Genomic DNA, 27,683 nt, shown 5'->3' on the forward strand with positions numbered 1-27,683 from the left:
GCTTTGAAACATTATTTAAAGTTATTGTTTAAAAAGGTATTAAAATTTTAAAAGACCTAATGTATCTCTAAAAAGAACATCACATAGATGAAAATTGAATGCATAGCATTCTTTTCCATCCTCGATCCCATAATTTCAGTTTTATTTTTACTCAGAAAACTGAGTAAAATGAAAATTCGTGGCAAATAGTGTTCAGTACATTGCTTGATGAATTGAGGGATAAAAATAAACAAAAATTTGAGATATCTACAGTGTGGCAAATAGAAGATGAGACTTATGAGATGAGTGCTGGTGCCGCCATCTACTAGAAGTAAACAAGAGTGATTGTTTCTCAAACACTGCAGTCAAGGTCAGCAGAAATTTCTGCCAATTCAGAATGTGTGAGCTGAACTGCATATGTGTCTGTGTTGTGGGGCAATAGAACAAAGAAAAAACATATTTGTTTGACTGGGAAGAAGTGCTATGGAAGTGTTTCAAATGAAGAAGCAAGTGTATGGAGAGAATTGTCTGTCTCATGCTTACGTGTTCAAATGGCATAAAGATTTTGCCTATGGAAGAGAATCACTGGAAAATGACGAATATCCGGGCTTAGCAAGAATCGTTTGAGTAGCAGAGTTAATAGAAGAGGTGTGGTGCATCATTACCAATGACTGATCTGCAACGTTCCGAATGATTTCAGATCTGTTGCAGATGATACTGGGGTTGGTGGAGTTGTTAGTGACAGTAATGGCAGTGCACGTAACGCAACGTCATCTGGAGGAGTTGGGTGGATGGGCTGAGAAGTGGCAGCTGGGGTTTGGCATTGACGGGTTTCCCCACACTTTGCACATGGCACCACAAAACGTGTGGTGCCATGTGCAAAGTGTGGGAAAATTCGAAAAAAAAACCTACAATTTTAAGATGCCATTGTTTCTAAGACACATCCCATTTTTAGAGATGTTTATAGGGGGGAAAAAAGTGCGTCTTAGAATCAAAGAAATATGGTATATATATATATGGGCTGTCTTTGTGTAATTGTGTAGCTAGACTGGTAGAACAGTAGCAACCCCTGTCGAGTCTATTTAAAGGTGAAGTTAGAATTGGTGAAAAAAGCTGTATGTGCTCTTTCGAAGTTACCAAATTGAAAAGTACAACAAGCAGTAACTGGTGTCCAGTTAAATCCATAGTCCAAAATCTTTTGAAAAAAGAAAAATAAATGAAGTTTTTCAGGAAAAGAGCTTACCATTTTAACAGTTTCACATACAAGTGTAAGTTATAATTCATCCAGGTGGGGGTGAAATTGCATGTAAATTTCCTCTTTCTGGTAGAACTTTAGAAATACTCTTGACAGCCAGGTCTTTACATTTGGGCCATTTTTATCAACAAAATCTTGACTCAACATTTCTGTAGTGGGCAAAATCTGTAAGAGTATTTTCCATAAAGCTATTATAATCAGTTGCTATCTAACAGGCAATCCAAGCAGAAATCCACAGGCAGAAAAATCCTAGGTAAGCTAATATTTGAAAATGCACATTTCAAGCTCAAAGTGTGGATTCCTGATTACAACTACTAATTCTCCATTTTTTTTTTTTTTTTTTTTGAGAATGTGGCAGCTATGGAATGGTAAAAACCTATCCATTTGGGGAAGTACACCATCTACTCATTGAGTTCTGAAACTTAATGTGCACATGATCTTATGAAAATAACCAAATACAGTCAGTCTTTGTATAGCACGATAGTTGTGGTCCTAAAAACCCCCGTGCAATGCAAAATCGTATGGGAAAAATGTATGGGAAAAAATCGTATGGGCCCTATGGGAAAAATAGGGTTAGGTGCCGACCACCCAAGATTGAACACACATTTGTAACCAAAACATTACCAAACACAAATCGTAATAAAATACTTACGTATTTTATTACGACTATTACATAATAAAATATTGCTAATGCTTTTGCTTATATCGTAAGCAAACTTGTTTTTCGTTTGATTTTCTATCGAAACAGATGACACTCGTTCCATCTCTTCCAGTTCTTTGTGTCTTGATCTAATGGATTTTAATTACACTTTGAGTTGTTCCTGCTATGAAAGTTGTTTTTATGCATCTTTCTAATTCTTGGCGTTGCCTCATTTAGGCCTGTAGCACATGCAATATCACACGGTATTTCATTTCGCTCAAAGCGTTTCACAATTTCATATTTTTTCTCTTATCAACAGAGGCGGACTGGCCATAAGCTTTACCGGGGAAACCCCGGTGGGCCGGAGGCTGGTGTGATTTTGGCCATAAACCATAGTATGAGGCCACTACAAATTTTGCTGGGTAAGAATTTTTGACCCAGTTGGCCTCTGTTTATCGATATTGCTTTTCTTTTTCTCTCTGAATCTGCAGTGTCTTCACCAGGACGCTTCTTTTTAAGTATTTTACTCATTTTTAGGGAATAAAGCACAATTACAAAATGAGGAGGCACGCTTGATACACATAAACAAAGCTGCGCCTGTGTAGCAACTGAATAAACAACACCGTAAAGGCAGAGATACACTATTAACACCTCACATTTTACTAAAGCACATTTCTGGGGGTTACTACCATAAAACAATAAAAACAATTTCCAGTTGCGTTTCTGCTAGTGGAATCTGTTATAAACTGGTAGTAAACTCGATCTAATTGCATTTACGATAATACCGATAGCTGGAATTGTGTGGGTTTTTACCTTATTATGGTGAAATGTGTTTCCTCTTTACTGATATAAAAAAACATAAATACATTTTCAGAAACTTCTCTTCATTCCTATCATGTTAGGGGTGATTCTGCGTTCGACTGCCATTTCTTGTAAACACAAAGGTGAATCGTGCATAAGAGAATTCGGTTTGTGTTATATATGATATCGTTCCCCTATTTATAAATCGTGTATGATCGAATTCGTTTAGTGTAAACACGTGTTGTACGAGGACTGACTGTAAATGCTTAACATCATCCAGTGTAATTAATATTTAAATTAAGTAATTTATAAAACTAGATTAGTGATTAGTCTGCTAAATTTTTATAGTATGAATTTATTATTGAAATAGCCATTTAATTTTAATATCACATTGTTGTAATACAAATATTGCTTCTTTAATTTTTATCTAGGGTGAATGCATCAATAAATTGGTTGTAGAGTGGTCACTTGCAGCTATCTTGGTAGTAGCTTTGAATTTGCCATCTAGGTATGTATGATGTTTTCTTGTTGCTCATGCATGTAAATTGTATTGTTTGGTAGATATTTGTCATTTTCTGAGCTGCAATTTTTTTTTTTTTTTTTTTAATAATTAAAATCCTTTAAATTGATTTGGCTGTTGTGCATCTTATCTGCTACCTGAGCATGCAATTTCTGAAGTTGGTAGTGTAATTTCCTGCAAAATCCATTCCAAGAGAAATCAGAACACAAGAAATTTCTTTTGTCCATTATAATATATAGTTATAGAACAAAGGCAGGCCCTCTTTAACAATAAAGAAACATCACCCATGGACCAGATGACATAATAGGGCTGACATTACAGGAACCAGTAGCAGGAAAAAAAAGGAATGGATTATAATTTCAGAATAGGAAATTAGGAGGATTGAGATGCTACATGGCCTCTATTAACTGGGTAGATATCCCACAGAGAGCAAATACAATTGAATTATGGTATACCTTTTAAAACATTAATCACAAGCCTTGAATGCTTATCTTTCTATACATTAAAATAATTTTCCTCATAGTGATATTTATTCAGCCAATGGGAGAAGAGGGATGTGAGTTACGTGGTAATACATAACAAATACTAAAATATGTAACAGAAGCTTGTTTAACTGTGGTGAAACAAGCTTCTGTTTTAGCGTGATCATGCTAGATAAGCCTCGTGCACGTGCTTTGTTTCTCTAGCATGACCACATGGTACTGTCCTTGATTTTTATATGTAACGTATTTATGTATTCGTAACTGAGATAAGAGAAACAGTGTTGAAAGCTTCTGTAAGTATTTTATTTTATCAAAAGAAACAAGCGCAGCGAGCAGGGGGCAAAGCCCCGTAGTATACCATTAAAAAAATACTCCATGAGGAGGATTCCAAGTTGGATGAATAATGAAGTTACTTAAGCAGGAAAAGACGGCATGGAAAAGTTACAGAGCAATAAAAAGTACTGAAGCCTATAACAGCTACAAATTGATCTGTAATAGTGCCACAGAAAAGGTTAGGCTGGCAAAGGCAGATTATGAGAAATCGCTGGCAAAGAGAGCAAAGAGGGATAAGGAATTCTTCACATATATACAGCCACTCCCCGACTTATGTAAGGGTTGCGTTTTGCGAAACTCTATGTAAGTCGGAATTTCCCTAAATGCTTATGCAGCTCTTGCAAATTTGATTGAAGCAAAGAAGAAATGTTCGATGAACATGTAAATACAATTATTTATTCAATTTTATTATCTCATGCACAAAAGTGTACAAAATTATAAAAATTTCAAAAAGAGAGAGGAGCCAGGCATAACGTAAGGAAGCTTTACCTTTTGAGCATTGTTGCCAGAATTAACTCTCCAGCTGATAAGCATGCTGCTGCGGAAGTTGAGGGCTGTGGAGATTTAGAAGGGGCTTTTTCCAACACATTATAAATTTTCTCTGCAGCTGCAGAATCTGCACTGGTGACTTCACTGCATACTTCAACGTTGCGGAAAACAGCACAATGCTTGAACCTATTAAACCACCCGTTGCTTGCCACGAACTTGGCTTGGGGTTCATCATACTTATCCTTAATATTTTCGTAAATACTTCTTGCTTTTCCTTGAATGGCCATTAGACTTGGGCACTTGCTTCTGAATCTGATTTTCCATCCATATTATTAATAGCTTTTCCATCTATGATATAGCACCTGAATGCTGTTTTGTGTTCACTTCACTGTTGATCTTAAATATCTTGATCTTTTATACGAACACTGTCCCTTAAAATAGTATTGACTGTTGAAGCAGTGAGACCTAATTCTGTGCAATAGATGACAAACACAAAGGAACTGGATGCAGGGAATAACTTTGATATTATATACTTGGATCTTAGAAAGGCTTTTGATACTGTTGCACATGGAAGACTGCTGCACAAATTGGAGCAGTGTGACATTGGAGGCAAATTGCTGCTGTGGATAAAGGGGTGGCTGAGGGGGAGAAGACACAGAGTCGTAATCAATGGACACGGCTCGTCGTGGACTAATGTTATTAGTGAAGTCCCTCAGGGCTCAGTGTTGGGTCCATTATTGTTTTCTGTATTTATAAATGATATTGATGATGGTATATCAAGCTTAATGTCGAAGTTTGCAGACGATACAAAGGTAGGCAGGGTTGTCCAGGACACTACTGACACTATGCTGCTGCAACAGGATCTGGAAAGGTTGAGCAGATGGGCTGAGAGGTGGCAAATGAAGTTTAACATTGACAAATGTAAAGTAGTACACATGGGAAACAGCAACCCCAGAGCAACGTATCAATTCTGTGGTACTACACTGACAGTGGTAGAGAATAAAAGGGACCTGGGGGTGGTTGTGCAGGCAGATATGAAGTTCTCTGAGCAGTGCAGACGGGCTGCAAGAGTAGCTCATGGTGTATTGTCAATGATATATAGGAATTTTTCTAGAAGGGATAAGGAGGTGATTATTCCCTTGTATAAGGCAATGGTCAGGCCACACCTAGAGTACTGTATACAGGTCTGGAGGCCTCATTTCAAGAAGGATGTAGAGCTGCTGGAACGAGTACAGAGAAGGGTAACAAGATTAGTGAATGGAACAAAGGGGTGCTCTTACGAAGAAAGGCTTAAGTTTTGCAAATTACAGTGTCTGGAGACTAGACACCAGCGAGGTAATCTGATAGAGGTGTATAAAGCCTTGAATGGTTTGAGCATGCTCAATGCTGATGGGATTCTTTCTCTCGCTCAGAATAATCACCTGAGAGGGCATAAATTCAAATTGAGGAAAGACAGATGTAGGATAGACGTGCGAAAATTTGCCTTTAGCCAGCGGGTGGTTGGTTGGTGGAACAGACTTCCATCCCTTGTTGTGGAAGTTGATAGCCTAAATAAGTTTAAGGCTCAGCTGGACAGGTATTTTGAATGAACAGAGGGGTGAAGTGGAAGTGGTTTTTTTTTTTTTTTTTTTGGCTGATGCTGCATAAACTTGCTTTCTTGCATCAAATGCCTCTGCTAATGCTAACTTTGTCCTGCTTCATACTTCTTAATTAATCATCTTTCTAGACTTGGCGCATGATAGCCTTGATGCTGATGCGCCATTAAACATCAAATAACCAACCAACCAACCAATCATCTTCCTTTCTAAATCAATTTTGTTTTGTTTCTTGGCCCTGCTGCCGTTGGTTTATTAGCATTAGCATTAGTAGAGGCATTTGATGCAAGAAAGCAAGCTTATGCAGCATCAGCCAAAAAAAAAAAAAAAAACCCACTTCCACTTCACCCCTCTGTTCGTTCAAAATACCTGTCCAGCTGAGCCTTAAACTTATTTAGGCTATCAACCTCCACCACAAGGGATGGAAGTCTGTTCCACCTACCAACCACCCGCTGGCTAAAGGCAAATTTCCGTACATCTATCCTACATCTGTCTTTCCTCAATTTGAATTTATGCCCTCTCAGGTGATTTTTCTGAGCTAGAGGAAGAATCCCATCAGCATTGAGCATGCTTAAACCATTCAAGGCTTTATACACCTCTATCAGATCACCTCGCTGGTGCCTAGTCTCCAGACACTGTAATTTGCAAAACTTAAGCCTTTCTTCGTAAGAGCACCCCTTTGTTCCATTCACTAATCTTGTTGCCCTTCTCTGTACTCGTTCCAGCAGCTCTACATCCTTGAAATGAGGCCTCCAGACCTGTATACAGTACTCTAGGTGTGGCCTGACCATTGCCTTATACAATGGAATAATCACCTCCTTATCCCTGCTGGAAAAATTCCTGTATGTCATTGACAATACTCCATGAGCTACTCTTGTAGCCCGTCTGCACTGCTCAGAGAACTTCATATCTGCCTGCACAATCACCCCCAAGTCCCTTTCATTCTCTACCACTGTCAGTGTAGTAGCACAGAGTTGATATGTTGCTCTGGGGTTGCTGTTTCCCATGTGTAGTACTTTACATTTGTCAATGTTAAACTTCATTTGCCACCTCTCAGCCCATCTGCTCAACCTTTCCAGATCCTGTTGCAGCAGCATAGTGTAGTGTCAGTAGTGTCCTTGACAACCCTGCCAACCTTTGTATCATCTGCAAACTTGGACATTAAGCTTGATATACCATCATCAATATCATTTATAAATACAGAAAACAATAATGGACCCAACACTGAGCCCTGAGGGACTCCACTAATAACATTAGTCCACGATGAGCAGTGTCCATTGATTACCACTCTTGTCTTCTCCCCCTCAACCACCCCTTTATCCATAGCAGCAATTTGCCTCCAATGTCACACTGCTCCAATTTGTGTAGCAGTTTTCCATGTGCAACAGTATCAAAAGCCTTTCTAAGATCCAAGTATATAATATCAAAGTTATTCCCTGCATCCAGTTCTTTTGTGACTGCATCATAGTATCCAATCAAGTTGGTCAGGCAAGACTTCCCCTTAACAAAACCATGCTGTGTCTGAACTATAACTGAAGTCTTGTCTAGATGATCGTGCAGTGTTTCTTTAACCAGTGCCTCCATTAATTTTCCTGGAACAGAAGTTAAGCTCACAGGTCTATAATTACTTGTGTCAGCCTTTGATCCTCCTTTGTGAATTGGGGTCACATTTGCACATTTCCAGTCTATGGGTACCTCCCCTGAGTCCAAGGATGCTCTCATAATTATGGCTAAGGGTTTGCTTACTTCCTTTGCTGCCTCCTTTAATATAACTGGATAGATCCCATCCACCCTGGGTGCCTTTCTTGTGTTTATCTTCAACAGTTTCTCCTCCACTTTACTCCCAGTTATTTCAAGATTCTGTAGCTTACTGCTAGAGTTGAATACACCTCTGGCATTCCCCTTGCTGAATAACTCCTCATGTGTGAATGTCGATGCAAAATATTCATTTAGTTTGTTAGCTACCTGAGCAGGATCATCAACAGTTGACCCATCAATATCAAGTGGACCAATCTGATTCATCCCCTTCCTTCTAGAGTTTACATAAGTAAAGAACTCTTTGCTGTTTTTCTTTGCATCCCTTGCCAAGGATTTCTCGTAATCTGCCTTCGCCTGCCTAACCTCCTTTGTAACTTGGTTGCATATCAACTTGTATCTATCATAGGCTTCTGTGTCATGTGTTAATTTGTAAGTATCCCATGCATTTTTCTTCTCTGCCATATGCCTCATTAGTTCATCTGACATCCATTTTGGCCTAAACCTTGAACAGTATTTCTTAGTTGGTATGTAAAGCCTAGTAGCTTCCAAGATAAGTTCTTTGAATGCTTCCCATTTTGAATTTGCTGTTGGTAACATCATCAGTTGGTCCCACTGTATAGAATTTAAATACTATCTCAGTCCATCGTAGTCGCCTTTATGGAAGCAATAACCCTTCCCTTTACCCCTAATGGTAGTTACCTCTTTCAGTAAATCCTACTTCAGCACACTGTGATCACTGCCACCTAGTGGTTTATTTATCTGCAGATTCTTAATGCATGAAGAATCACTGCTGATAATCAAATCAAGAGTATTACTCCCTCTAGTTGCCTCCCGAACATGCTGATGTAGAAAACAATCATCCAATAAATCCACAAAAGCCCTGCTAGTGTGTGAGTAACCAGCCCCCAAATTCCAGTCAATATCTGGGAAATTAAAATCTCCCATTATAAGACTCTCTGATTTACTGGCCCACTCTATTTCTCTGTACAGTTCCTTATTATACTCATCAGAGTCATTCGGCCTATAGCACACTCCTACTCTCAATTTTGATCTCCCAATGCTTATGTCACACCAAACTGACTCAACACTGCACTGTCCAACGATGTCGACTGGCTTCACTTCCTTGGTTTTTATGTGTTTCTTAACTAATAGCATAACCCTTCCCCCCTTCCTATCCTGTCTATCCTTTCTGTAGACGTTGTACTTCCCAAATTGCAGTTTTGCATCCCTTATATCTGTGTGACACCACGTCTCTGATATCCCAACAATATCTGCCTTTGATGTTTTGAGCAATACCTCAAATTCATCAAATTTATTTACTAAACTCCTAGCATTGGTGTACACGCAAGTATACCTGCACCTGTTTCTATTCGTAGCTACCCTAACACAACCCATGTGTTTACTTGTACCGCAATGGCTCCCAGAAGTCTCCGAAATACCATGCATCTTGTTTTTCAGGCTTCTGCTCATTCTAATAGAAGCAGTGCAAGAATCTCTTTCACCTCTGCCAGTGGCTACTGTCAATCTATTGGTCTTTGTCTCCCCCCAAGCTAGCAGTTTTCCGACCCACCTAACACTGCCTCGATAGCCTTTCCCTTCGATGGTCTTTCCCTTCACCATTGTAATAAGTAAATAGGAACAAAGAGAAGATGCTGAAAATGTATTTGTTTTTTATATGATTGAAGATTTCAGATAAGGGGAACTCATTTCACCATAATACCATAATGTTGAAACCCACAGAATTCCAGTTATCGGTATTATCACAAATGCAATAAGATCGAGTTTACTACTCGTTTATAATAGACTGTGCTAACAGAAAAGCCCAATAAACCGGAAAGTGCAAATTGTTTTTATTGTTTTATGATAGTGACCTCCAGAAATGTGTTTTAGAAAAATATCACAAAGGCATTCAAAATTGATTCTTATAAATAAACATATAATAACGATGAAAGTGTAGTGCAATTTCCATTATAAAAATTACCTTTTAGAGAGATAAATAGCTTAGTTATATAGCAAAATTTTTTGAACTTCCGAGGTCTTGGAACAAATTACCAAAAAAAAAAAAAAAAACAATGTGTTATTGAGTTCACATTACGATATTTTCACAATACCTCCATTTATTCCTATGGGATGCAAATTATGTTTCCATGATTTTTTTTAAGTTTGCACCGACCGGCAAAAACTTAGATAAAGTCAAGTATTACGTAAGCCGTGGATTGGCTGTAAATGCAGAGAAGAGAGGAACAAACCAGATGTTCCTGACAAACCAGAACAAACATAGGATAGTATTAGATATCCCAGCTGAAGTTGCAGATGAACTGAACAGTTATTTTGCATCAATATTTTCAAAAGAAAAACCCTTCACGTCAGTGAGAAATTATGGGAGTAAAGTTGGAAAAAAAATGTAATTAATGATGTTGAAATTTCACATGTTTATTTAATGAAAAAACTTTCGACAGGCATGTAAGGTTCCTGTGGTTGATGGCATATACCCTGTAATCTTGAGGGAGGCAGCAAGTGAGTGCATTGAACCATTGAGGCTAATTATGAGAGTATCACTGGACTTGGGAGTGATTCCGTTGAATTAGAAAAGTGCCAATGTGCCTCCAATACATAAGGGCGGTTCTAAGAGTGAAGTGGGAAATTACCGGCCGGTTAGTCTAACTTCAGTAGTAGGGAAAATCATGGCGACAATGATCAAGGGTGGAATTCAGGAGCATTTAGATAGAAATGGAATACTGAAGGATACTCACATGGTTTTGTAAAGGGAAAATCATATTTAACTAATCTGGTTAGCTATTTTGAGAGGGTCTCAAGAGCTCGACTTGGGTAATAATTTCGACGTTTATTTGGATTTCAGCAAAGCATTTGACTCAGTCCCACATGAGTGGTTACTTTATAAGCTGGAACAGGTTGGAATCACAGGAAAAATCCTTAGATGGATAGCTGGATGTCTCCAGGGCAGGAGGCAGAGGGTTGTGATAAATGGCTATTCCTCAGATTGTGTTGATGTAAGAAGTGGGGTTCCCCAGGGATCAGTATTAGGACCACTGTTGTTTTTGATTTTCATAAATGACATTGATGAAGGGATAAAGGACACGATGTTTAAATTTGCAGATGATGTAAAGATTGGTAGAGTAGTTAATGATCACTGCCAAGTAGTGAGCTTCTTCAGAGTGACCTAGATAGATGGTCAGAAAATTGACAGCTGTGCTTTAATCCAGCAAAGTGTAAGGTATTACACCTGGAGAACAGTAACCCCAAAATAACTTATACACTTGGCGGAGTTGAACTAAAGCCGTTAGTGGAGGAAAGGGACTTGGGTGTTACGATATGGTCAGAAATGAAGTTCTTTGAGCATTGTAGACTGGTTGCAAGGAAGGTCCATTGTTGCCCTATCAATGATTTATCGAACAATTGCTAGTAGAAATAAGGACGTCATAATCCCATTATATAAGACTATTGTTAGACCACACTTGGAATACTGTGTTCAAGTATGGAGACTGTGCCTAAAGAAAGACATTGTTCTTCTTGAAAGAGCCCTAAGATGGATAACTCGCCTGGTGAAATTGGCAAAAGGGTGTTCATATGAGGAAAGATTTCACTTATGTGGGTTGGAGAGCTTGGAAACTAGGCACCTTAGAAGAGACTTGATTGCGGTGAGGCATAAGCAAAATGAATTAGGACGAAATTTTCACGGTTATAAATGATTCTAGAATTAGGGGCCATAATTTCAAGTTATGGAGGCAGATGTTTAGACTGGATTGCAGGAAGTTTTATTTTAGCCAACGAGTTATAAATTACTGGAATAAGTTACCTAAATGGGTGGTAGAGGCTTGCAGTTTGGGGAAATTCAAAGGTCAGCTGGATAATTACCTATGGGAGGAAGGAAATGCTTAGGTTGTCATTTCGTTTTCTCTTATTAAATATTATTTTTTTAAATTTCCCTATTATTATTATTTTCTTTTCTTTATTTTTTCTTTTTATTTTATTTTTTTATTTTATTTAATTTTATTATTATTATTTATTATTATTATTTTTTGGTGTAGCATAAGTAATAGGCTTCCTTGCACCATGTAGCCATTGCTAATACTAACATTTAATAATAAAGCTGAAGTCAGCTGAGTAGGTACCAAGTAGGTGAGGAGGGAAACATATAAGCAATTTATTTATTTTATTTTATAATTTTTTAAATTTTTTTTCCTGGCACAGCAAAAGCCTGCTCTTCCCTGCAATATATGGCTAATACTAATGTATGCACACACACACACACACAAGCACGTGTGTGTGTGTGTTTGTGTGTGTGTGTGTTTCATTAAGTCTTGTTCCATTTAGAAAGCCTCCTAGATTATATATACACTGGTGTTCAAAGAAAGTACATCACCCCTTAAAATTGTAATTGTCGTCTGAATAATGTAAGTATAAGGCAATATTTTTTACAGATTGCATCAGATAAGATTGACACAAGTAGGTTATGATATAATATTGCATCAGCTATTACGTTCAGCTATATAATCATGCTCTGCAGGAGTTAGTCATTCCTTGCTTCTGTTAGGATGGTGAGTTATGTGCAGGTGATGCCACGAAGAAAGAGTGCTATTGTTGCTTTACGGGAGGAAGGATTTTTTCCCATCATATTGCTTATAGAGTGTCTTGTAATCAGCCAACAGTGAGTAGATTTCTTTCCAAACTCAAGAATACTGGTTCTACTGATAGGAAAAAAGGAACTGGATGCAAACGAGTCTCTATGGCAAAACAGGACCGCGTTTTGAAGCGCTTATGCCTTAAAAACCGTAAAGCTTCTTCATCTGAGCTGAAAAGAGAATGGGAAGAACATACAGGAGTGGTAGTAATTGCAGTAACAATCAGAAGACCCCTCTCCAAAAATGGACTTGTAGCCCATCATCCTAAGAAGAAGCTCCTCCTTAAAAAAAAAAAAAAAAAAAAATGAAAAAGGCCCGATTAATTTGGTGTAAGGAGCATGTCAAATGGACCCCCGAGCAGTGGAAATCAGTTATTTTCTTGGATGAGAAGAAATTCAACCTGCATGGCTCTCATGGTAGACAAACAATTCACCGTAGATGTGGTGAAGAATACCATCCTGACTATAGTATCTACAGTGAAATTCCCTACTAGCCAAATGATATGGGGGTACATTTCGTATCGCAGAGTAGGTCACTGCAGTTTATAAAAGGTTCCGTAAATGCCAATGGATACCTGGCTATATTGGAAGGCAAATTTTTTTTTTTTTTTTTTTTTTTTTTATGAGAACCCCAAACTCGAGAGGTATTATAACCTATAGTACTTAGTACCGTGCTTGGGTTGGAGGTTGAGAAGACGAAAGAAGATATTTGTTGATATTGGACTTGAACTTCTGTAGATTGTAATTTTCAGGAAATACGTAGGAAGGAAGGTTGTTCCAGAAAACGGCAGTAGAATGAATAAATGAGGAAGATGAAAAGTTGGTTCTGTGGGTTTGAAGTTGGACAGTAAATGGATGCTGGCTGGTGGCGGCACGTGTTCGGACTGTTTTGAAAGAGAGAGCGGGAATTATAGAAGCCAATTCAGAAGAACAGTGCCCATGGAAGTATCTGTAGAAGAGGAATGCAGCAGAAACAGTCCGTCTATGAGAAAGCGAGTGGAGAGACTCTGTTAGAGATGAATCATTAATTAACCTAACTGCCCTCTTCTGAATGGAATCAAGAAGCCTGAGAGAGGTTATGGGGGCACCAGCCCAGATGTGGGAACAATATTCCATGGCAGGGCGGATTTGCGATTTATACAGAGTGAGCAGCTGTTTGGGAGAAAAGTAACGCCGAGAGCGAAAGAGAAAACCAAGTTTTTTAGATGCAGAGGAAGCAATATTTGTAATGTGCTTGTGCAAAGAGAGATTAGAAGTCAGGGTAATCCCCAAAAGAGATATATCACTTTGCCTAGAAATCGGAGTGTCACTAAAGATAAGCATAGGAGCAGAAGAATCCTTTTTGCGAGATATAAGACAAGATTGAGTTTTAGAAGGGTTGAAATCAACTAAGTTGTCTTTGCCCCACTGGAGAATTACCTGAAGATTGGCATTTAAGGAATTGGCAGCAGATTTTCGAGAACTTGAAGCTGATTGAGCTGGACAAGGTTTCTCAAAATGGAAAGTTGAATGCAATGTGCTACCATCGGCAAAACTATGGATAGGATTTACAGTCAATGGAAGAAGGTCATTGATATACAAGAGGAAAAGAGTGGGGGAAAGAACTGAACCTTGGGGGACACCGGCATTAGTGGAGAAGTTAGAAGACAGAGAGCCATCTACCATCACCCTCAGTGAGCGATCAGAGAGAAAACTGGATAACCAATTACTAAAAACAGTTGGCAAACCATAAGATGGAAGCTTGTTTAGAAGACCTTTATGCCAAACACGATCAAAAGCCTTTGAGATGTCAAGAGCAACTATTTGTGTTTCACCAAACCTTTCCATTGAATTAGTCCATAAATGGGTAACATAAGCCAGAATATCACCAGTGGATCGACACTGACGGAATCCATACTGGCGATCGTTGATCAGACGGAAGGTTTCTAGGTAGTTTAAGAGTTGGCGGTTAATTGATTTCTCCATTACTTTAGAAAGAGTAGAAGTAATTGCAATGGGACGATAATTGGATGGGAGGGATTTGTCACCCTTTTTAGGAACTGGCTGGATATGAGCAAATTCAAAGCAGAAGGAAAAACACCTTTGGAATAAGAAAGTGAAAAAAGGTGGCAAAGAATAGGAGTAAGTTCAGGAGCACAGGTTTTGAGAACAACTGGAGAAATACCATCAGGACCTGGAGCTTTCTTAGCATCAAGATTCATCAAAATCCTTCTGATATCCTTTTGACGGAAGACCACAGGAGGCATTGAATGGAGCGTGTTAGGAATGGTGGGAGGTGTTTTACCAAGATCATTAATACATGAGCTCGAAGAAAAATGGGATGCTAGCAGGTCAGCTTTATCCTTGGCTGAAGTGACAACAGAACCATCTGGTTTGGACAGAGGTGGGAGCAGAGATGGGCAAAAGTTGCGGCCAATAGCTTTGGCAAGAGACCAGAATGCTCGGTTACCATTAGGGCAAGAAGCAAGTTTTCTACTCTTAGCCTGTTCAAACTCTAGTTTGGACTGATTAATAACTGCTTTACAATTGTTGCGAGCTTTGGTGTAGGCAGAAAATGAAACTGAAGAATTAGAAACAAGCCAATTACGATATGCAACGTTCTTCTCTTGGACAGCCTTAGCACATTTATTGGAAAACCAAGGTTTAGATAAAGGACGAGATTTTAAAGTGGAGTGTGGGATAAAGGATTCCATTCCTGCAAGAATAATTTCACTGACACGATCTGAGCAAACGTTGACATCAGAAGTTTTGAAACAGTAATCGGACCAAGGAAAAGAAGAAAAGAAGTCTCGCAGGTCATCCCATTTTGCATTCTTGTAATGCCAAACAATACGAGGTTGGGAATAGCCATGAGATAAAGGTTCCATTGGAGAAGAGACAATCACCAAGTTGTGATCTGAAGTGCCTAAAGGACCTCTCACTTCAACCTTGTACTTAGAAGGGTTGTTTGTGAGAAAAAGATCAAGCGTATTGGCCGTATGATTAGGATTGTCCGGTATTCTTGTAGGTAAATGAACAATCTGTGCTAGGTCATTAGTAATTGCAAAAGCCTCAGCATCACGACCTGCTGGGTCAGTGTGACTAGAAAACGGAAGCCAGCTGGAGTTGTGAACGTTAAAATCACCAAGGAAAATTACCTCACTGTTAGGAAAGTTGGACTGGAGAAAGTCAAGTTGCAAAGAGAGGAAGTCAAAGAGCTCCAAGTGATTAGTGGAGTTGGGAGAACGGTAGAGACAACAGATGAATTTTACACAATGAGGTAGAGAGATTTTAAGCCAGAGAAGATCAAAGAGAGGAGATTCCAAATTGCCAAGTCTCTGACAGGGAATATCAGAACGGACATATGCACAAGTACCACCTTTGAGGCGAAAGGAATCATACAGCAAATAATTTGGACATCTGAGATGAGCAGTAGTTGAATCAACTGATAACAGAGATTCAGTCAGAAAAAGTACATGGGGTTTGGAAGACTGCAAGTGGAAATGGACATCGTTGAGATTAGAATTGAGACCACTTATATTTGTGAAATGAATTAGGAAGTCCTTGGGAGGTTTAGATCTTTTCGCAGATAAGCTTGCTCTATTATTTTGACAATTCATGGTGTATTCAATAGTAGGAAAAAGTGGGTGGGACATGCTGTATGAAGTAATGAAATTTTTGGATATGGCGTACATGTGGTAAGAATATACCCAGATCCTTGACATAACATGGCATCCACAATGCTCCCCGCATACACACTACTCGGACTCCCTCCAGTCACTATCTGGCAGAGTAGAGGTAGCAAGATTATACACTGGCTGATCCGGAAGCTTCCTAGTGAGTTACCAATAGGTTCAGTCCGGTGTACTAACTAGCGGCCGGCCTGCGAACACCGTTTTAGAGCTGTACCCTCGAAATGTAAGGAATATTGGATCTCGCCACGACATTCATCATAACCTCAGAAATCATCAGTCATACTGCAAGGTGGAAGAGATAGGGAAGGGTTGGCCGGAACTTAGCTCTAGAGACTAAACATGGGTTCCACCATTCCAAGCCTCCAATAAGCAAAGTGGTGGTATTTCACCGGTTGATGACAGTCATCTACCACCTAGTACTGCCTGGTAACATAGAGGGGCGGCGTTCCTCCATGTGGTGTGGGCGCCACACCTTGACCCCTGCTTACGTTGGTTCACACCTGGGTGGTCACCCACCATGTACTTGTGCATGGAGGTTATACCCAGGATTACTAACAGTCCCACCATCGTGAAGGTGCAAGCAGAGGATTTGGCTGTCACAGACCGTCCGGACTTCGCCGAAATTGGGTCCACTTGACTTGAGTGTCACCCGAATATCAGTTCCATCAGCGTTTTAGACTCCCAGGTAGCAAGTACAGCTTGTCTGGCATATCTGAGAGAATGTCTGTGACAACCTCAAGGACCTTTTGAGCTGCCAACCATTTGAGACCATTTCAACCTGCCAAGTAACTGCATCTTTCAGGAGATCTCTGCTCCTTGTCATCAGGTGGAAAGTGTAAGTAGGCACTTCTGTAGTTACTTTAGCTTCATTTCTGCATTAGAGGTTCAACAGTAATATGTTTACATTTGTTACAGGTGAAAAAGTGGTTGGAAGAACGGTCCATTACAACTGTTAGCTGGTCAGGAAACAGCCTGGACCTGAATCCTATAGAGAACTGTTGGCATCGTGTGGAATCTGCAGCTGCCAGAATGAAACCAAAGACCCTTTGTGAACTTCAGGAAGCCGTAATTCGTGTTTGGAACCATGAACTATCAGTTGATTATCTTCAGAAATTGATCTTGTCAATGCCTCGACGGTGTTCTGCTGTCATCAGGGCCAGAGGCAGTTCAACTAAATATTAGTTTGCACCTGGTGAACTTTTCATTTTGTTTTCCATTTAAAATGATAAACTGAAGCAAATTGAGGGGTTTCTGATAAAATTTCAGCCATAATTGTTGTGTTTACCAAAACTGTTGTATAAAGGTTGCAAATGCTCATTTTGGAATATTTTGAGCTCTTCTGTCAAATATTACTTATCTTTGCCTTAACTATTAATAAATATCTTTTGTTTATATTTCTATTTGTGATGCTAGTCATTAATGTAACATACCATCGTGAAAAAGGGTTAGAAATGTGAAATTCCTAGGTGATGCACTTTCTTTGGACACCAGTGTACAATTATGTATTTTGTGTATTTTTTTATGTGCTGCACTTCATAGGTTTTTCAAAGTATTTTATGTGCATATTTCAGATTTTTTTAGTCTTTGCTAATTCATAAACATGTACTCATATTTTTAAAATGTTCTTTTATCATATACTGTGTGTGTAATTTCTTATGTCACATGGATTTATAATATCATATAAATTAACAGAATTATTAATTGTATTTCCTTGTTTTTTGTCTTCAGCTACCTGCTAAAAAAATATATAGTTTTTTCTCAATTTTTGTTTAGCTTGGAATCTTATCTTCATCAGTTGAATCTTTCTGACTTTATATGTGGAGCTTGTGGATTTGAAGCTTCATATTTGGCACTTCATCTTATACAACATTTATTACCTCAGCAGGGTATGCGAAATTTTTTATGCAGCCATGCAGGTATGTTTTAACCATTAAATAGCATATAATATAATATTGGCACTGTATTATAAGTTAGCTTAGAATAATTTAAATGTATATATCTCTCAGTCCTATACATAATTATAAAATAATCTGAAAAACTAATCAAGGTGTTAGCTTAGTTCTGAAAGAGTTCCTTAATTGGATTCATTATAATTAGAAATTAGTCATTGCTTTAGAGCAGCGTTTCCCAAACTGTGTTCTGCAGAACACTAGTGTTCGTTGCGATGTGAACAACTGCTCCGTGAAAAATTAATTAATAATTAAAAAATATAAAATAAATAAATTTTGCATATTTGTAGTGTACACCACTTTTGTATTATTATAATTTTTAACATAATTTTTTTTCAGTTATTAATATATTGACCTAGACTAATAATCAAATAGACTGCGGAACACTTTATTTTGGCAGATTTTTGCATAGAGAAGTATGCGTAGAGGTAATGACATCTACAAAAAAAAGTATCAATGTAGTGATCTAATATGCCATTCGTATGCGATTTAGCCTGGAGTACACAGGTTGAAGGAGAGGGGGAAGCGAACTGATATCAAAACTAAACTCACTTCCTTTATAAATGTTTTTTTGATAATTATCAGTATTTCGAAATATTATTATTAAAATAAATGACCATGGATTTGTGGTTGAAAAAAGGAACTTTAAAATGAGAAGCAAGTACTTCTAGTATTGCAATTGTGGTCAATGAAAATGAACACAATATTGTCACACTTCAAAGTGAGGATGAACAATCACAGCCTTTCGTTCCCCAAAAAATCTGAAGTGAAAAAACAGGAACCAACTAATAAAAGACCAAAATGAAAGTATGATGACAGTTATTTGAATTTCTCCTTTACATGTGTTGGAAATAAAGATACTCCCAATGCAGAGTGCATCATATGTAATAAAATTTTAGCAAACAGTTCTTTGGCTTCCGCTTAACTTGTGTTTCGTAAGTGTTCTGTAAACAGATGTGTTCTGTAAAAATATCCGCTCGAGGTGAGCGGACGCGCTTAGACAGGGCTCCTCAGTTAAGTGGTTTACTTTTGGATAGTGCTTTTAAATATTTGATTTATTTAAATATTGTTGGATTATTTTGTTATAGGTTTTCCTGTAACTGTTTGATTTTAATAATATTATAGATATAATTTTTTAAAGTTACTTTCATTGATATTTATTTAATTTTATAATGGTTGTTACGAGATCTGCCTTAAACACGTCACAGGGTATCGTGAGTCACACGGAAATAGCAGATGGCGATTTACGGGTGAGTCATGATTTAATCCGTTGTGGAACCTGTGGAATGTTTTCCAAGGTCGACCTGGTGACTAATCCTACCTCACCTGGGGATTCTTTTCTTTGTGATCGATGTAAGGAGTGCACCGATCTTAAATTACAATTTGGTGCACTGATGGAACAATTTGAGTCCCTGAAAAAACGAGTGCTTGCCCTCGAAAATAATGCTTCTGGGAGCTCGTCAGGGATTCAAAACTCCAGCAATCTACCAAGTGATGCACACCCGATTCGAGCCTCAAAACAGAAAAACCAAGTGCAAACTACCCTGGTTAGAAAGGACATTGTTTTATTAGGAGACTCCATTGTCAGGGAAACGGGGAATATTTTTTGTAATAAAAATAGGTGGAGCAGAACCAGGGTATGTCTGCCGGGAGCAACTATTGATGATGTCACCAACAGACTGTCAGATTTTAAAGGGGGTAAAGAAAATATTATTATTCATGTGGGGACAAACGATATTAAACGTACACGATCTGACGATTTGTTGGAAAAATACAGGACCATGCTGAGGAAATGTCGCAAGCTAGGCCATAATGTCTATGTGTCTGCAATTCTGCCCAGACACGATAGGAGGGATTATATGTTAAGAGCCTTGTGGATTAACTCAAGACTTGAAGGAATCTGCAAGGCTTTAGGGGGTAAATTTCTATCAGCATGGCCCACACTTGTAGGTAGAAGGAATTTGTTTTGTAGAGACGGGATACACTTAAACAAAGGTGGTGCAAAAGTTTTTGCCAGTATTATTGAGGATACCTTAAAGGCTCAGGGAAACTGCTAGTTAGGGGGGATGTGGGTAATACTGACACGCGTTTATCTGATAATATTGGTCAATGTAACTCTTGCACATACCTTAAGAGTTCTTATCTGTTACCCCAACTGGACGTATTATCTAGATGTTCTGGGGCCAAAGACGTTTCACATGAGCAGGTAGCTAATATCAGGGAAGAGAGCCTAAAAAACTTCAAGGGTTGTGTTAGGGTTGTTAAATATACAAGAACAGTAAATCTTAATTGTTTATACAGTAACGTTAGAAGTGTCGTCAATAAAATGAGCGAATTCGAACTGCTGGTTAAAACAAGTAACGCGGACATAATAGGGCTTACGGAGACGTGGTGCCACCCGGAAATTGGGGATGATGAGTTTCAGTACGGCTTGTATAATGTATTTAGGAAGGATAGAGTAGATAGAAGGGGTGGTGGGGTAATGCTTCTTATCAGAAGCAGCCTGAGTGCGACGATAGCTTTCCCAGATTCAGACATTTCACATGCTAGTATAGAGTCTGTATGGTGTGAGATAGTTGGAAACAAAGGTACAATGCGAGTAGGCGTAATCTACAGACCAGGTGATTGTGAAGACTATGACAAAAGCCTCTACATGCAAATGGAATGGGCAAGTAAGCGTCAATGCCTTATTATGGGTGATTTCAATTTGCCTCTAATTGATTGGAGTAAATGGGAAGGAAACTCGACATGGGGAACAAAATTTTTAAATCAACTAGATGACTGTTATTTGTATCAACATGTCAGGGAAAGTACTAGAGAAAAGAATATCCTAGACCTCATCATCACACATGAATCAGATGACATAACAGGGCTGACAGTAGAGGAACCAGTAGCAGGAAGTGATCACGGAGTTCTACGGTGGATGATGACGAGAGAGGTAGCAGAAGTAAAAGGCAAAGGAATGGGTTTTAATTTCAGAAAAGGAAATTACGATGCCTTAAGGTACTACACGGCCTCTATTAACTGGGTAGATATCGCGCAGAGAATGAATACAATTGAACTGTGGTACGCTTTTAAAACATTAATCACAGATGCCTTGAATGCGTATATACCATTAAAAAAATACTCCACGAGAAGGGTTCCAAGTTGGATGAATAGTGAAGTTGCCGCATTACTTGAGCAGAAAAAGGTGGCATGGAAACGTTACAGAGCAATAAAAAGTACTGAAGCCTATAACAGCTACAAGGTGATGTGTAATAGAGCCACAGAAAAGGTTCGACAGGCAATGGCAGTTTATGAGAAATCACTAGCAAACAGAGCAAAGAGGGGGGATAAAGAATTCTTCACATATATAAATGCCAAGAAGAGCAGGACAAACCAGATCGGACCTTTACGTAAGGGAAAGGGGATAGTAATAAATACACCAGCTGCCGTTGCAGATGAACTCAACAGTTATTTTGCATCGATATTTACAAATGAAAAACCTTTTGTGGCAATGGGAAATTGTGGGAGCGAAGTTGAAAAATATGTAATTAATGATATTGAAATTTCGCAAGATTATTTAATGAAAAAACTTTCAAGCCTACAGACTAGTAATGCTCCTGGAGTTGATGGAATATACCCTATAATCTTGAGAGAGGCGGCAAGCGAGTGCATTGAACCACTGAGGCTGGTTATGCGAGCATCACTAGACTCTGGGGAGATTCCCTTGGATTGGAAAAGTGCAAATGTATCTCCCATACATAAGGGTGGCTCTAAAAGTGAAGTGGGAAATTATCGACCTGTCAGTCTGACTTCAGTAGTAGGGAAAATCATGGAGGCATTGATCAAGGGTGGAATTCAGGATCATTTGGATCGAATTGAAATTCTCAAGGATACTCAGCATGGTTTTGTAAAGGGAAAATCATGTTTAACAAATCTGGTTCGCTATTTCGAAAGGGTCACTCACGAGCTGGATTTAGGGAATAATTTCGACATTGTTTATTTAGATTTCAGCAAAGCTTTTGACTCAGTCCCACATGAGCGGTTGCTTTATAAGCTGGAACAGGTTGGAATCACTGGGAAAATCCTTAGATGGATAGAAGGATGGCTTCAGGGCAGGAGGCAGAGGGTTGTGATAAATGGCTATTCCTCAGATTGGGTTGATGTAAGAAGTGGGGTTCCACAAGGATCAGTATTAGGACCACTGTTGTTTTTAATTTTCATAAACGACATTGATGAAGGGATAGAGGGCGTGATGTCTAAATTTGCAGATGATGTTAAAATTGGTAGAGTAGTTAATGATCACTGTCAAGCTGAGCTTCTTCAGAGAGACCTAGATAGACTTCAAGAATGGTCAGAAAAATGGCAGCTGTGCTTTAATCCAACAAAGTGTAAGGTATTACACCTGGGAAACAGTAATCCCAAAATAACTTATTCACTTGGTGGAGTTCAACTAAACCCAGTACTGGAGGAAAGGGACTTGGGTGTTACGATATGGTCAGACATGAAATTCTCTGAGCATTGTAAACAGGTTGCAAGGAAGGCCCATGGTGTCCTATCGATGATCTATCGAACTTTTGCAAGTAGAGATAGGGACGTGATAATCCCATTATATAAGGCCTATGTTAGACCACACTTGGAATACTTTGTTCAAGTATGGAGACCGCACCTAAAGAAAGACATCGAGCTTCTTGAAAGGGTGCAAAGAAGGGTAACTCGCCTGGTGAGATCGGCAAAAGGGCGTCCTTATGAAGAAAGACTTCGAATATGTGGGTTGCAGAGTTTGGAAACTAGACACCTTAGAGGAGATTTGATTGAGGTGTTTAAGGCTCTGAGAGGCATCAGTAAAATGAATGAGGACAAAATTTTCAAGATTATAAATGATGCTAGAACTAGGGGACATAAATTCAAGTTACGCGGGGAAATGTTTAGATTGGACTGCAGGAAGTTTTATTTTAGCCAGCGAGTTATAAATTACTGGAATAAGTTGCCTTCATGGGTGGTAGAGGCCGACAGTTTGGGGAAATTCAAAGGTCATCTGGATAGTACTTTCGGGTAAGGGAAGCGCATGGGATGATAGGATTAATTTCCTTTTTATTTAATTTTTAATTTCATTTTATTATTTTTATTTATTTATTAATTATTAATTATTTATTTAATTTTTGTTTTTATCATTGTTTTGTTCGGATTTTTTTTTTTTTTTTTTTTTTGGCTGGTGCAGCATAAGCCATAGGCTTTCTTGCACCATACGGCCGTTACTAATACTAATACTAATACTAATACTATATTGTGAGATGAAAAGTGTTCTGTGACTAAAAAAGTTTGAGAAACGCTGCTTTAGATGATCATACATGTAGAGTTCAGTAAAACTTGATACTGTTCCAGCAAATGAATGCTGTAGAAATTGAAGTTGTATGTGGCATTGGTTTATGGCTATTGAGTGGCAGGAGACCAAGATGGCCTCATGTTATGAGTGGGATCCCTCATGGTTCCATATTAGGCCCATTTCTGTTTTTAATATTTAATAGTGAAGTCGATGTCGGCTATCAAGTTTAATGTTAAATGAAGCAGAAGCGGGCATTTGGTTAATGATGGTAATTGAGTATTCTACTCCTTGAGTTTGGTACCAACATTTGGGTGGTACCAATATCTCCATTACCTTGAGTTTGGTACCAACATTTGGGTGGTACCAAACTCAAGGTAATGGAGAATGAAAAAGACCTAGTGTCAGACTATAATTGTATAGTCTGACACTATACAATTCTCTGAACACTTACAGGCAGCCAGCTCATGGGGTTTTGTCAATGATACTTAGAAATTTTACTAGCAGGGACAAATATGTGATTATCTCATTATACAAAGGATGGTCAGTGATTGTATAATGTAAGGTGTTAAGATTGTATCTCGAATACTCCATACATGTTTGGAAGCCTCTCTCTAGGAAGGATCTTTTGGAATGGGTGCAGAAAAGAATAGCAAGATTAGTTGGGGGGCACAAAAGGAAAGACTTGTTCTGCAAAATTGCGGCATCTGGAAACCAAGCATCTGTGAGGAGATCTGATTGAAGTGTTGAAGACTTTAAATGGGTTGAATTAACTAAATGCCAATACCCTCCTTTCTCTTATTGGGTTGGTCTCTTACACACACACTTACTCACTCACTCATACAAGGGGACACAATTTAAATTGGCGGCTCCGTAGCCAGGTGGGCAGGAGCAGCAGTGCTTAGCACATGCTTCTTGATTAGACCGGGGTTCGAGCCCATAACCACCAAATACAGAGGATGCGGAAAGGTCAGGGAATGACCACCACATATTCCCGGAGCAATATGGCCTTAGTTGCTAATGCTCCTAAAAACCAAATAACAACAATTTAAATTGGATAAAGTTGATAAATTGCAGGATAGATGGGCAGAAATTTGCTTTCAGCCAGAGAGTTATTGATTTTAGGGATTAACTTCCATCTGGTGTTGAGGAAGTGGACAATTTGAATAAATTTAACCCTCTGATACTATGATTCTTAAATATACAGTAATCATTTTCTGTCATTTGCTTTAGAGTCGGAAATTCCCAGCACTACATGTGCATCAGCTCCAATCTGTGATTATTCCAGACAATTTGCTATTACAAAAATACTGTTATTTAGAGGTGCATGTTGCTTACTCAATTCATTCATCTCCATGATGGCTGTAATAGTCAGCATTGTTCAGAAAGAATAATAATAATAATAATAAAAAAATGAAAATTTATACTGTGGTTTGTGTTTTTAATTCCTACACTTATAGAAACAGTATTTCATAGTAAGCATATAGTGTAAGAATGTACCATATTTTCAGCAAAGTTATTAATTTCAGCTTGCACCACCGATTATTTTTTTAAAGAAGTAGTCATAAAGATTGTGTATCAGAAAGAAAGAAATAAGTTTATGGTACAGGGAGTTCTCGCTTTACGAGTTCCCGGGTTTACGAGTTTTTTTCTCCCGAGTATCAACAAAATCGAAAATATGAACATTAATTGCAAAAAAATGAATGTTAAACATTCATAAATACCGCATTCCAAACCACGTGCGTAGCTGTATAATACAGTGTACCACACTTTATGATATTAATCAGTTTCAGAGACATCATGGTATCGTTAAAATATTGTAATGTGAACCCAATAACACATTGTTTTTTGGTAATTCGTTTCAAGATCTCGGAAGTTGAAAGTTTCGCTGTATAACTAAGCTATTTATCTCTCTAAAATGTAATTTTTAAGGTCACGAGCGTGCCCTTAAAGTCATGTAAAAGGTCGTGAACGTGGTTTGTAAATTATTAGTTACTAATTCAAATCATTAAAATGCACTACACTTTCATTGTTATCATATGTTCCGTTATAAGAATCAATTTTAAATGCCTTTGTGATATTTTTCTAAAGCACATTTCCTGGAGGTCACGACCATAAAACAATTTACAATTTACATTTAACTTAGTAGCTTTTCTGCCACTGCAAACAGTTATAAACGGGTAGTGAACTCAATCTTCTTGCATTTGCGAAAATACTGATAGCTGGAATTGTGTGGTTTTTTTTACTTTATTATGGTGAAATGTGTTTCCCCTTTACTGAAATCTTCCATCGTATAAAAAGCATAAATAAATTTTCAGAATCTTCACTTCATTGCTTTTTTTATTTATTTTTTGAAGCTTTGTAAACTTGTTACTCCATGCTAATTGTGTTAGTTGCAATTTGTGTGTGCTTAAAAAATGCTTATTCATGCAATTATGAAATTTATGATTAAAAGAGAAGATTATCTTGGAAACAAATGCCTCTTGAAACATTTCTGAAGACGACTCCTTGTGCAACAAACCAACGAGTGCCGAGCCAATAATGAGTGATCAACGAGTGTGCATTTAGTCGATGTTGAAGAATAAACATTCTTTAACATTTGTAAGTCGTAAATAATTTCTCTATTATTATAATTTGCTTGTTTTTACAGGCTACGTTTTCATTTCTTTCAATAAATCAATCATTGTTTAAACAAACTAATTAGCTAGCTAATTTCATTGTTGAGAACGTCGCCCCTATTTTTAACCTTATGTCTATGTGAAATAAATTCCCGCTTTGCGAGCGTGCGCTAGGAACGAATTAACTCGTAACGTTGAGAACTACCTGTACTGTGTATGGATTATGTACAAAATGTGGTGCATGTCTACCTACCTTCCCATCCCCCAGAGTTTTGGTTTCTGCTTCAGTTTCTCTCATTGTGCAAGATTATTAGCATTAGCATTAGTAAAGGCATACGATGCAAGAAAGCAAGCTTATGCAGCATCAGCCAAAAAAAAAAAAAAATTATTGGTCAGAAGTCAAAAGTATCTTTTTTAGATAGCAAGACTGCTGATACAAAGATATTGCTTCTTATTGTCCAATATAGTGGCAGAATATAATATAGAATTTCAGAGTGCACCATTGTAAACTATTTCTTTTCTTTTATTTACAAAAAATATTCTTCAGAATATTTTTTGTAAATAAAAAAATATTTAAAAAGGAAAAAAATTTTTTTCTAAAGAGATTCCATTAAAAACAAACTGTTGGGCATTTAGTGTCGATAATGTTGGTAATAGGCTGTATTTGCCATCTGATTAATTTGTGTGCTGAATAGTGGGTTGCATACCTTCTTGTGAAAGTGAGTAAATATTTGGTGGATGGATATTTATATGCCATTGAAGTAAAAAAGGTTTTGAAACATGTATACATGTTGGCTCTCTTTGGCTGAATGTGTAATTAGACTTTTAGAACAGTGGTGACCTCTAACAAATCTAAGCAAGTTAGGGAAGAGATTATAAGTGGTAAGAAGAGCGTTATGAGCATTTTTTAGAGTTAACAAATTGAAAAGAACAAGTAAGCACTATTAAGTGGCATGACTCATGTTAAAATCCATTCATGATCCAAAAGAAGCTTTGAACAAAGACAAATTAATGAACTCCTCAAGAAATAGAACTTTTGATGAGAGCAATACTAAACAGGACAAGCAGGCTACTAGTTTTAGTCATGTTATCAATATAGTGTACCCCACATCCACTTATTGAGGTCGTTACTCTTAGATATGCTTGAAGAATGCGATGTTTCAATTTCTTATACTGACAATATTTAAATAGTTATATAATAATCATATAGTTAAAAAAATTTAATAATAATAATTATACCCACAGTATTTCACTTTCAGTTTGGAGATAGATCTACCAAACTAGACATACTCAGAAGAATGATTTTTTACAATTTCTTACTTCCATGGTCGTGGAGAGTCTAAAATAAGAGGAGAAAGTTTCTGTTCTGTTGTTCAGCAAGGAAGTACTTTATTGCCATATGTGACTATGTAGTGCACTAGTTTTTATCGAAAAATGTTGTTGTTTTAAATGGTAAATTTTATCAATTGGCAGTGCATCATTTTCAAATTTGAAATTTTTTGTAGACAAGTTTCCACTGCTTTTCAGTATTGCTGAAGTTAAAAGAAATAAAGTAGTAGATGTTTTGCAGTATCACTTCTGTCAATTAAAGCATGAGAACCTAACAGGTGCTATTAAAAATGAAAAAGAATTGATGTGTGGTG

The 27,683-nt window shown here is 37.9% G+C and overlaps 1 protein-coding gene across 1 annotated transcript in view; it reads left to right on the plus strand.

The window, feature by feature from the left end:
• LOC150090431 (uncharacterized) overlaps positions 1-27,683 on the plus strand; it is a 136,209-nt gene that overhangs the window by 58,360 nt on the left and 50,166 nt on the right. The window contains exons 10-11 of the mRNA XM_090390311.1: positions 3,107-3,183; positions 17,942-18,084. Of these exons, the coding sequence (XP_090246437.1) occupies positions 3,107-3,183; positions 17,942-18,084 (220 nt within the window). The remainder of the gene's footprint in view (positions 1-3,106; positions 3,184-17,941; positions 18,085-27,683) is intronic.

The sequence above is a fragment of the Mastigoproctus giganteus genome, chromosome 2, assembly GCF_048544385.1.
Source record: "Mastigoproctus giganteus isolate SK-2022 chromosome 2, ASM4854438v1, whole genome shotgun sequence".
Lineage (NCBI taxonomy): Eukaryota > Metazoa > Arthropoda > Arachnida > Uropygi > Thelyphonidae > Mastigoproctus > Mastigoproctus giganteus.